The 12,943-nt window shown below is 41.5% G+C and overlaps 1 protein-coding gene and 1 long non-coding RNA gene across 4 annotated transcripts in view; one reads left to right on the forward strand and one right to left on the reverse strand.

The window, feature by feature from the left end:
- cyth1a (cytohesin 1a) overlaps nucleotides 1–12,943 on the reverse strand; it is a 39,445-nt gene that overhangs the window by 22,728 nt on the left and 3,774 nt on the right. The window contains exon 1 of one of the 3 annotated variants that reach the window (XM_027000323.2): nucleotides 10,544–10,619. The exons of 1 other annotated variant lie outside the window; for it this stretch is intronic. In XM_027000323.2, coding sequence (XP_026856124.2) covers nucleotides 10,544–10,619 — 76 coding nt within the window. Of the gene's footprint in view, nucleotides 1–1,352; nucleotides 1,550–10,543; nucleotides 10,620–12,943 lie in introns of those variants that run through there. One more of the 3 variants, XM_027000324.2, reaches the window with a different exon arrangement.
- On the forward strand, nucleotides 9,418–10,305 carry LOC113571410. The gene is made up of 3 exons (XR_003409998.2): nucleotides 9,418–9,466; nucleotides 9,566–9,677; nucleotides 10,285–10,305. It is a non-coding gene; the product is annotated as an uncharacterized LOC113571410 (long non-coding RNA).

A 12,943-nucleotide genomic window follows, 5' to 3' on the forward strand; every position in this document is an offset into this window, starting at 1 on the left:
ACTGGAAAACAGCGATTTGTTTCATTGGTTCGATTCTGTTAAGACCATGCCCTAAGGATGGACTAAAAAACGAATGTATGTTAAAGCATTAATGTATGCCATTAAAAACAAATGTATGTTAACGCATAAAAAAAAACATACATTGTGCACTCTACACAAATTCATAATTGCACCCAGTAATTAGGTTCGAAACCATACACATGTTGTTGGAGCATGCATCTCCCTGTGTACTTCATAACACTTGGCCAACGTGCCTATAAATAATTAAGTTGTGTTGAACGAATGATAAAACGGAACTGGTGAGCCTGCTTCAGAAGCAGTTTGAAATAATTTAATATACAAATTTAAAAATCTAAAAATACAAAAACAATAATGTAAAAAGTAGAAAAGATAACAAATCCTGTATGTCTTACATTTCAACAATAAAATGTCCAGATTAGTAATGATATTAGTGATTAGTATGATATTAGTGATTACTAACAGGGAGTAGACAACTAAGCACTTATGCAACTAATGCAACTTCTTAACTAAAATGTCATCCACCAAGCAAAGGGCCTTTTCTTTGGTAACCGGAAATTAGACGACGCGACCAATGACAATTAAGTGAACCAGACATCACAAAGCAGACAATTAGACAATACTTTACTGTTTTGACCAGCCAGCCAAGTCTGACGTAATGAATAAGGCATAAGACCATAATTAAAGCAATGCCCGGGTGCAGAGGAGTTTTAAACTTCTAGATGGCTGCGTTTTAAAAATGAAAAGTGCAAGCCTCGCAGCTCATTCAACATCTGAATACCTTGGATAATTTACGTTGACGTGGAAAATGAATCATCTAAAAAACAGGCAATATAACTGTGTTCCAACAATGCACTTGATTTCAGCTGTGCCGCTGGTCATTTCAGTCCAAGAATATTCATGGTATCTGCCACTCTATTAGTGAAACGATGTTATTAGCTTTGAATTGCCTGTTTTCTCCTGGCTCGAGTGAAATAGGTCCCTGGGTATGCAGCAGACTACAGTGGAAACCAGAAGGTAATATTCCCAGAAACATAAAGGCCCTAACAATGAGTGGTCCGACATAAAGGCTGGTGCTACACAAACAACCTTTTCTCGGTTCAGCTTTGTGGTATTCCGAGGTAGGTTCTCCGGCTTGTTTTGTGTAGAGCACATAAAATATTTGCTTCAGTTGCTCTAGTTTGCTCCACGGACCCCGCAAATGTTTCAGAAACCGTTAAACCTATGTTACTTTAGAACATTTTAAAGATAGTTTTAACAATCTTTACTGGTTGATCATTTTAAGATGGGCGGCTAAGGTAGCTTTAAGGGTTAAGTTGACAGTCCACACTTACCGACACCGTCCTCTGATTTCAGCACCATAGCGTATTGTGTGGTAACCTTCCGACTGTAAATAATCACAAACGTTTAAATGGGTATACAGAGAGATACTGCTCAACTTTTGAACAACTTTTGTAGACTAAAAATCTGCTTTACATAATACACAACACCGGATGAGTATCTGTTAAGGAAGGGTTGTCGTCGGTGCATAAGGGCGTGGCCTCGTGGCCTTAGCACGGGCCTCGCGGACCAATCACGTGCGTTGCAGGAAAGTGAGTCTTGGGCCAAATGGCTCCGCTCAAATGACGCGCTTGCACCCTGCGTGATTTTAACTCAGTCCTAAACCTCTACCGGTATTCTGTTTCACAAGAACATAACACACCCTGTTGCACATAAAACAGACAGAGAGAGGGGGCAGGGAGAATGGTTGACAAACACGGTGCGCAAAAACTTCACCGCACCCCCTGCTGAATTTTACGCTAGCTCTGACGCGTAATTAAAGAAGAAAATATACGGGCATTATTCAAATCTTTATTCAAATTTAGACCAAAATAAATACTTTTAATAAATGTGAGAACGTTATAATGCATCGCTATTTTGTCTGTCGTGGTAGTCTTTTTTTTCATTTGGCAGTTTAAATAGGTTAAAAGCGATAGGACGTTATGGATTTAAATCTGTCTCAGTAAAACTTGATCCCGTCAAATGGTTCTTTGATATAAAAGCAGTACTGTCCACAGGTTATCCGTATAGAAGCGTGTCCCTGCCAAAACAATCCTCTACTCAGATGGGACAACTGGAGAGAGGGTAGGGGCGAGAGAAGGGGAGGGGCTTGAGGAGGGGAGCGGCGGAGAGGGCGAGGCTGAGGAGGTTTCTAATTAAGTTGTTGTTACATTGTGATTATGCGGCACAGCAGCAAATTTGATTTGGTAAATCATGAAAAATCAGTCAAATGTTATTTGTTATCACTGTTATTGCATAGAGCAGGCTCATATACAAAGTACAATATCATTAAATTCACCCTGAGGAAAAAATATTTCAAGGCCATTTCGTGAGGAGGAAAATAATTCGATTGATTCTCTCTCTTTCACATACACACACACACACACGGGTCTAAAAGGGTGCAAAATAATACATTACACCCCAGCTGAGCTCTGGAGAAATGCAGGCAAGTAGCCTCTAGGCATAAGATAAAAATGAGTTTCATAGCATGCACGCTTTTTACATGCCTCAAACACTTCGTATCTCCGTGGATCCTTGCGCCATCTAGCCTCTGGCAAACCCAGCACAAGTGAAAGTAGTGCGCACGCGTAGCAGCAGTCCTGCCCTATTAAATGGCGCTGCTATATTTAAGCCTTTACTTGATCATGAGCCGCCCACTTTGCGCGTTAGCTGCACATAACCAGTGAAAAGCAACACCTATATATGTGCTTCACAATGCAAACGTCCAAGTGCAGAAAACAATAAAAAAAATACACTGTGTGTTTCAAAATGTGTTGTTAGAGGTCACCAGTAATTTAAACTCAGTTTGGCTAATAGGTTTTGTGGATTTTTTGTTGTTTTTGGTTTGTGCTTGTGTACAACACTCACTGTGACGACGTTTGCATGGTCATTTTTTCCTGACTCTGACCTAGACCTGCGCGCACACACAGGCCACACAACTGGACTTCGCTTTATACTTACTTGCTGTCCTTTCAGCTCCAGCACTTCGGATTTTAATTACGTAAAGATGGACCGTTTTGTTGCACCATAAAGCGTTTGCCGCAGCCATGCATGACAGCTTGCTTTCTGAGTAGATAAAAACCATTCCAAACTCCGGCCTGATCACAGCAGACCTGTGGGAAATGAGGGGTCATGTCTGCTCACACTGAAACCAGAGCGTTTCCTGCCCACTGTACATGTAAGTGCTCAAACCAACGGAACGGGGCCGTCCAGAGAACTACTCAAGAAGAAGAAAAGCACGACTTTAACGAGCACATTAAGACAATTTCGTGTGGTTCACAAAAGCGAGCTTTCTGCTTCCCTAGGGGCGCTCTTACAATGAGCCCTCTGTGGAGGAGGCGAGGACTACAACAGTTCCCGCAGGATTCTTAACCCCCGCAATACACCCACTGACCCATATACTGAATGGATGTAGACCACACTGGGACAAGACTTCCTAAGATCCGTCTAAAGTCATGCTTGCGCCGTTACCCACTTCGTGCGACATATGTAAATCTGAGCCTTCGACTGCATCTGTTTACGCAAATATCACGCAAACGTAGCTGTCATTCATGGCGTGTGTTTAAACAGGTTACATTCACAGATAGCTCGTGTGATGTTATACAAAAGATTCCTCCAGTGTACCGTAGAAAAGTGCCTGCTTAGTATAGTCTGTTTGTCATTGAGTAAAATATTAAACACCAGTATTTAACCCAGTAATATTAACATTATCGCCATTGATGCATAAAGGTTGTAAGGCATAGTGGAAATAATCACGCTAACGCTCTAATAGCCTGTTGTGTTACCTATGTCAGCATTTAGTATTAGCATTAAGTGTTTGCATTGCTGCTGCCAAAAATGTTTTTTATGACCAAATGTTAGTAATCCAAATCTTCTTAAACATTCCTCTCACTGGTCTTTGCTTTCTTCTCATTACGGTGCACACATGCCCATGGCTATTTCATGGCTGTGTTATTATTTTGATGTTCCTCGTGGCAGTGTTAGTATTGTGCACTCATGAACTGCACTCTGGCGTACAGTACGCTCGCGTATGCTCCCGTACTGGTGTGGAGAGTTTTGGAGAATCATCAAAACTTATCACACTTCAGAAACATGGCACAGCTCAACAAAACAAAATACCATCCATATATGCTGCAAAATAATTCTAATAGCTCCAGGGTACAATTTTTTTAAAAAGTCTGATTTCAGTCAAGTATATCATTGATATACGTGTTATCATTCACAGTAGGTAGGTGACTTGTATGATTGTAAGAAGAGATTTAAATATCCTTATGTGATTCGAACACTGATATTAAGAGTTACAGAAGGCTAAATACACTGGACAACAAAATCAGAACTTTTATTTTTAATAACCGGACATTACATGATGTTTTGTATTGAATTTGGATCTGTTTTTAGAATATTTCTATAATGTATGGTTTTTAAGTATGTAAACTCTCTCTCTCTCTCTCCGGTGTGTGTGTGTGTGTGTGTGTGTGTGTGTGTGTGTGTGTGAATATATATATATATATATATATATATATATATATATATATATATATATATATATATATATATATATATGACCTATTCATAAATAAGGCTGTTATTACACTGTTATTACACTTAGTTTTGCCTATATATATATATATATATATATATATATATATATATATATATATATATATATATATATATATAAAATGTAACGGTGAGCGGTTAACAAACGAAGGCTCTGAAACAGACGGGTTTTCAAACAGCCACCAAACACATAAACGCAACCATTCAAATACATTAAACAAAACACAATAAACAGCCAAGACAAAGAAACCACAACAGGGTTTAAATATATAGACTTAACAAGGGGCAAAGAAAACGAAACTGCGGCATGGAACTAAAATACACAAGACAGGGAAAACACGGAACACGGAAGATGTGAGGGACTAACTGTGACAATTTGGCGTCAGGAACGTCCCTCTTCAGTGTCCAGCAGTGCTCTGCCAACATAGAGCGCATCCACTTTCCTTGGTACCGTTTTACTATTTTCTATACTATACAAGTATACACAAAAAAAAAATATATATATATGGCTGATAGATAAATTCTGAAAGCATAGTATTTGTTTTGCAGGAAGCAAAATCAAATAGATTTAAAGTGGGCAAGAGCTCTCAGTAAGAGAGTAATTTGAATCATTTTTAGCTCCTTAAGAGAAGGAAAATGACAAATAGATTCGTTTCTAAAGTTTGGCCAGACGAATATGATTTAATCATAAAGCCAAACAAAGGCCATTTTCATTGTAAAACGTTAGAGACATCATTCTTGAAAACCCCCCCAGTGGTTAATTGAAATCACTGCAATTAAATTGGTATAAATATAAATCAGTACTTTGAGTTGCTGTAGAACCTTTTAGTACAAACAGATCCTCTTTTTGTGATACGTTTGGATTCAAATAAAATGCAATACATATAAATATAGGTATGAACAGAAGCAAAGAAGTCTAGCTGTTGTTCATTCATTCATCTTCTAAACCTACTTATTCTGATTCAGAGTTGCAGTGTGATAGAGCATATTCTTGCAGCACAAGACGCAAATCAGGGAGCCCAGATGCTGTCATCAATAAAATATGTTGAACATAAAAAAAGAAACTAGCAAATATAATTGGCTAAAGTACACCTGACTAAAACAGTTTTCACACAAGCGTATTGGACTATAAGTAAAAGAGTTAGAATTTGCAAATACTAAAAAAAGTAAAAATTTTGCAGCATATGTAAACAGATACTTTCCACATCTGACAAAGGATGCAGCATTAGCAGGGACTCCAGCTGAGGCCGTCCCTGCCATGCGCAGGACATCAATGATAATGTGAAGTGGCACAATAATAACAGAACAGCCAATGCCTATCTGCAGCTGAACGAGGCACAACATCTCCCTTCCTGTCCCAGCAGCCCTCGGTTGGAGCATTACTCAGCCCTCAGCCCGTGTTGGGTGGGGCATATCTCGGCCCTCGGCCCGTTGGGCGGGGCATATCTCGGCCCTCGGCTCCTGTTGAGCGGGGCATGTCTCGACCCTCGGCCCCTGTTGGGCGGGGCATGTCTCGGCCCTCGGCCCCTGTTGGGCGGGGCATATCTCGGCCCCTGTTGGGCGGGGCATGTCTTGGCCCTCCGCCCCTGTTGGGCGGAGCATATCTCAGCCCCTGTTGGGCGGGGTAAATCTCTGTCCTCGGCCTCTGTTGGGCGGGGCATCTCTCGGCCCTCAGCTCTGTTGGGCAGGGCATCTCTCATCCCTTGCCTCTGTTGGGCAGGGCATCTCTTGGCCTCTGATGGGCTGGGCATCTCTCAGCCCTCAGCCCTGATAGGCGGGGCATCGCTCAGGATAGTGTAATGACATAACAGTGTAATGACTGGGTTCAGTGCTAATACAGAGGACAAGTAAGCATAGCGAATTCAGTTCTTCTAGCCAGAAAAGAGAAGGAGCATCTGCAGTGTGGGAAGAACTCAGTTCAAGGAACTATATGACTACCAACCAAATCATATGTATATTGCATTAAGTTAAAGTTAAATTACTTAATTGTCATTACAAAGTTGATCTGATCCAACAGATCCTGATACTCCTTATGAATTTCACTGAATACAAGCCTATGCTTTAACCCTAACCAACATTAAGATGTTGTTTTTCACCATTACCATTACTAAGATGCATCTAATATCCAGCCAGATTCCACAGAGTCAACAGGACCATACTAGTACATGAACAGCAGCCCATGAGGCAGAATGACTAAGATAATAGCAGTTGAGAGGTTTAGATAGGTGTTCTGTGTTTGTGGCAGTGATGTACTGAGGCATGTGTGTGTTCTGCCCTCCTCACTGTCTCTGACAGTTAAGCAGTGAGAACGTTCAGACCTCTTCACTGTCTTATATATCTTATAAATAGACATTTTCATATATTTTAATGGAATTACTTTCATGTTTTAGCATTTTAGAGTTATAAATAATGAGCATATCAAGTATGAACGATGAGTTTAAAAACAATTGTCGGTTTGTCAAGCGCAAATGTGAGTGTGTCTGTGCATAAGTGTGTCTATGTGAAGTTGTCTGTGTGAGTGTGTCTGTGCATGAGTGCGTCTATGTGATTGCATGAGTGCGTCTGTGAAAGTGTTTGTGTAAGTGTGTTTGTGTGTGTGTCTGTGTGAGTATGTCTGTGTGATTGTGTCTGTGTAAGAGTGTGTCTGTATGTGAGTGTGTCTGTGCGTGAGTGTGTCTGTGTGAGTGTGACCCAGTTGATCAAGGCTTTAGGCAATGGAGTGTAGAATACGGTGTTCTGATGAAGAGGGCATAACCCATCCCAGCCAGAGACCAACAGTTGTCCAAAATTCTACACCACAGTTTCATCATACACATACGCTACCCAATGGTTACAACAAAAGCCTACCCAATGGTTACAACAAATGTCTATACAGTGATACCCACCCTTTCTCTACACCTATCTGTTATCAACCAACACTCTTTCTTCAGTTCACACTGCTCACACTGATCCTAAACAATGGACAAAGAAATGACAAAGATAATAAGGTTATAGACCACTGACCTATAATAAATCTTTATTCTAGAGCAGTGGTCCAGACGCAGTTACCATCATAAGAGTATAGACCACTGATCTATATGAGATCTTTATTCTAGAGCAGTGGTCCAGACTCAGTTACCACAGTAAGAGTACAGAACACTGATGTGTAACAGAGCCTTATTCTTGATCATTGATTCAGATGCAGTTAGTAAACAGACATCATAGTTGCCGGAAAGATGGTGAATGCATGCATGTGACCATCATTCAAACTGACAGGATGACACGCCAACTGGTCAGCACCCTTTCTGAATGTCAGGACACTTCTGGACTGTGTCAAATAAATCACACTCTCATTTGGTGAAGGTAAAGAGGGAGCGCCTGATATTCTTTAATTCCCAACACTTGAAAGAGGGGCAGGAAGAGGGGGGCAGCGTTTGGAGTCGAGGCAGACTCCAAACAGCCTCGCCTTTGAAAAAGTCGGCTTTGAGGGTCCCCGTCTGGACCTCCCACTAGTGGAGTCCCTTTGAAGTGGCTGTCATAGCGACTGCACCCCACAACACCACCCCAGCCATCCCTTCAGCACACCCTCACACAACCCCATACAGTTCACGCCATCTTTCCTCCACCAGACAGTTTCTATTTTGATAGGTCTGAAGGTTGCAGGTTTGAATGGATTCAAAAAGTGGCTGTTTCACATTGGGCATTTGGTGTTTTCGGAGATGGATGCTTTTGTGGATAACAGCAGGGTCGGAAGGGCCGGGGGGGGGGGGGTGATTGTTGGGGGTGTGTTGCCTGACACCAGCGTCTACACATCGTGGAGCAGCTGGAGGCAGTCAGTACCGTGACATTCCTGCTGTCGAATACAAGCATGTCTGACTGCTGCTCTTCCTTAGGGCCGTTTGTAGTAAACACACCTCCTCCCGCTGTTTCTAATAAAGCTGTGCAGACAATATTGACACTAGAAAGCAGTGGATGGCAGTGGATGGCAGGGAGTAGCAGTTATGCTGGCATTTCTGTTCTGCCCTGCCCTGAGTGGTGAGGAATTCCATACAGGTGCCTAATTGATCTGCTAATTACTCCAACAGATAGATAGGGGATCAGCCAACTGGGAAGCGGATGACCCAGTTCAGGTGTCCCCTTGTACTGAATCAAAGTCCCTGCTTCACTTCAAAAAGGGACCTGGAGAAATCAACTTCACCGAAACTGAAATACCATGGAAAGTTCAGCATATCACGCCTCAACTCAATACGCCTTAATATTGGTCCCTGTAGCACCCCACTACCCAAGGCCTTCAAACCCTCCATAGCCAGTTCTATTGTGCTCTGGCCAATCAGATGAGATTGACTCTGTGAGTGCAGGAGCATTTGAGATAATTCTAGATCAGACATGCCTGTTCTTGGTCTCATAAACACCCCCTGCGTAAGTATTGCACTCTTCAGACCCAAACCAAACCCCTTATCAACACACAACACAAGCAAAGCAATCACACTGGCCCTAAATTACCACTCTCCGAGGAACGGTGCCTCCGCTCCCGTCTGAAAACCCTCCGCCACCTGCTAACCTCCCTCCACTGCCTCTGTGCTTATTCCACTCCCCCCTCAATTGCCTGCGTCGCCATTAACTCCCAGCTTGTTCGTCTGCACAGCATTGGTGTCGGCTTTCAAACTGTGAACGCAAAACTATGGCAGCAGCTCACCCGCTTGCGCCAACAGACCACTTCCTCTATTATTTGCTGTGGAAAAGGAGCCATTTTCGTTTCAGTTGAGCAGGTGATGGGCAGTAAACGCCCCATGCCTTTTTTTCGCAAATCTGAAACAGCAGGCATCACACATGCAAAGTGAGAAAAAATAAGCAGGTCTTCAGATTAAAGGTAAGATAAGGAGGTCTTCTGATTAAAGGTAAGATAAGTAAGTCTTCTGACCGTAGGCATCAGCAAAGAGTCTGAAAGGATTTCTTGACTGCTCTTCAGGAGTCACAGTACTTTCAAGGCAAAGAAGTGAAAGCACGCATCAGAGACAGAGACCACCTGGACAACCTTTACCGCTATCCTGTGAGAGGAGGAAGAATTGTAGCTGACCAAGGTGAGAACAAGTTCATTAGGTAGGACAAGCTTGCACTGGTGCTGCTATCATGTTGTTTCCCCAGATTTGTATATCTCTCACCATCTCTTTAGCTCTCACTCAACTCCTTTTTCTCTCTCTCTCTCTCTCTCTCTCTCTCTCTCTCTCTCTCTCTCTCTCTCTCTCTCTCTCTCTCTCTCTCTCTCTCTCACACACACACACACACACACACACACACACATCTCACACATTTGGCTGCCTGACAGTAGCCGTAACACACACTAATATACCATATTGTTATGATTAATTATACACCATCAAGACCCACTTGATAAAGTAGAAGACACTGTGGAGTGCTCTCAAAGGGATGGAGTCACACTATAATAGAACTGAATATATGCTAAAGAGACACTTGTTAGATTAAACATCTACTCGTATGCTTAAGGAAGAGCTTTGTACGTCACTAACATCCTGTGTTCACTATTTCTTAATCAGCCTTATGTTCGCCATGTTCCAGCATTCAAAATGCATGCAAGATTACCATACATGATTATCAAGATTATCATTTAAAACTTCAGCTGCTTTGTTTTACATGTGTGTGTATGTTTGTGTGTGTGTGTTTTTATAGGTGACATCATATATTTCTGATCTGTCCAGTCCACAGGATTTTAAGAAGACCAACTAGCCCTGGAAGGCGTTAATTTTGGTCTGCCACTAGTAGCCCAGTTTCATCGATATATATCGCATTAATAGGATGACATGAGATGAACTACATCTAATCTAGCTTTAAAACAGAGCAGAAGTAACATCACATAGGCTCTATAGTGTGGATGATCAGCAGAAGACATCCTCAGCAGACCCCCCAACCCCGATCCGGACGGTCGTACCTTGAGCGGTGCTGGGCACAGCCGGACACAGGAAAGCCTGGAGAGTTGACACACACAGCTCGTTTACAGTCCCCATCGCTGCGCTTTCAGAGCGCTCTGACGGCTGGCACCAAACCCCTAGCGTCTTGCCTCTCCTGCCACTTCCTCTCTTTCCCCCACAGTTTCAGAGCGACAGAAGATGAGCATATGTCCAAGCCAACCCAGGAGGCATTCCTGGGGCTTTCAGGGCAGCGATCTGCAGGGTGGCATCTGGGGCTATTCCTAATGCCCCATGTATGTGAGAGTGTGGGTGTGTGGGAGAAGGGGAGAGGGAGAGAGAAAGAGAAAAAGAGAGAAAGAGAGAGAGAGAGAGAGAGAGAGAGAACAGGTCTCCTGTAGCAATCCCAGCACGTCTCTGTAGCAATTTTCTGAGACATTGCAAACGCAGTCAGGTTTCCTCATGTGTTGCACTAGTGTTTTAAAGTCAACACTGCAAACCCCATTCCTCCTTTTCTACCGGTATGTTTTTGACCTTCTACCACCCTCCCCCCCCCCTCTCTCTCTCTCTCTCTCTTTCTTTCTCTCTCTCTCTCTCTCTTTCTCACTTCTCTGCTATTTTTCCTTGGTGACTATATAAGGTTTTAATAGATCTAACAGACCGCAAAAACAAATACAAAGTCATCATAAAAATCTTACAGAAACAATTGTTTTTACACATATTCCACTGTTGTTTGGATTATTCTAGTCTTTCACTGAAATTTTAAAAAATTTGATTCTAATTTTTGATTTCAGTGTTCTTAAATAGTTCTTTCCACAGTTTGGACTCTACATAATAATTCTACATATTAATCAAGATGTTATTGTTGCTTAGCAACAAGGTGCAGAGGTGATTTGCAGCTGTGCCATAATAGATGACGTTTTTTTCAGGTTTATGTCTGTTATTGAATTTCCTGAATGGCACACTAACATTTGGTGAATTGCTGCATATGGAAGCAATTATCTCTACGTTTCTCACAAACACACACACAAACTTTCTGACACATACACATGTTGACACATAAAACACTTAGTCACACATACCCACGCACAGCATACAAGCTCTCTCTAGCTGTCCTGCTTCTCTCATACTCATACACACAGTGAATTCTACAGCCTTCTATTCCAGTAAATAAATTATGTGCACTGTAGAAATACTCCCCTCCGGTTCTGTATACTAGAGGAATACTCTCCTCAGACTCTTCACACTGGAGGAATACTCCCCTCAGTATCTGTATGCTGTAGGAATTCTCTCCTCAGACTATGCACACTGGAAGAATACTCCCTTCAGACTTTGTATACTGGAGGAGTACTCTCCTCAAATAACACAAGGCCTGAATAGCCAAGAACTCAGAAAATTCAGTGCACTTCTCTGTTTAGTACACACTTCCACTTCTGTACGAGCTCCTGTGCTATTTTAGGCATCTGTCTGCATCACAGTACACAAAATTTGACCAAACAGTATTTACAGTATATGTAAATAAGTTTATAGAGAATAAATATTAAAAAATAAACAAAAAATTACTAGAACATCAGTAAGAACCAAATACACACACACACACACACACACACACATTTATATATATATAAATGTGTTATTTCAGACATTAGATTATAATCTAAATAATTGTGAATGTATGTGTTATAGCATTTTCTCTGATCTTACAGTAGTTCTGTATAAACTGCCCTGTTAAATCTGGTGTTTCTGTGTTTTCCCAAAGTAATATTTTCAGTTTTTCTGTACTGGTCAGTGTGTTGAAGGTGGGGATTTTGTTAGTAATTCTGTGCAGAAAAGACAGTTGGACATGAAAGAACTGACTCTCAGTTTCAGTCTCTCCTGACAAGCAGTGGGTGCAGACTCTGTCATCTCTGGCCATTCTGGCTATTTCTGTCTTCCTGTTTCATTGGCCATCTTATGGTCAGTTATTCTGTATTTTGCTAGTAGTTTGCGATCTTTAATTTTGATGTAAATTTACAATTAAGTTGCTAATTTGTATTTGTGATCAAGAAATTCATTACCTTTTATTTTGCTCTCATGTGTAATTTCATATTTCCAGTACAGGGTATAATTTGCATTGTTATTGGCTTCAGTTTCTTTCAGTGTAGAGGGTTGAGTTGGGCAATTCTCCAGGTTTTCTTCTTGACTAGAAGATCCAGTGGGTCATGCGGATCCTGTTTATTGCTGATAGTCCCCCCCCCCCTCTCTTTTTCTTATTCTCTCCCCATCAATTCAACTCAGCTGATCAATGCATTATTTCCATGATTGAATACAATTTGCATTATTGCCAATCCAAATCTATATAAACAAAATAAAAAGTGTAGGGTTAAGAATAGAACAGAAGAAAGTACTTTTTTTCTTCTTTTTTTTATACAAATAATTAACAT

The sequence above is a fragment of the Electrophorus electricus genome, chromosome 1 (assembly GCF_013358815.1).
Source record: "Electrophorus electricus isolate fEleEle1 chromosome 1, fEleEle1.pri, whole genome shotgun sequence".
Classification (NCBI taxonomy): domain Eukaryota; kingdom Metazoa; phylum Chordata; class Actinopteri; order Gymnotiformes; family Gymnotidae; genus Electrophorus; species Electrophorus electricus.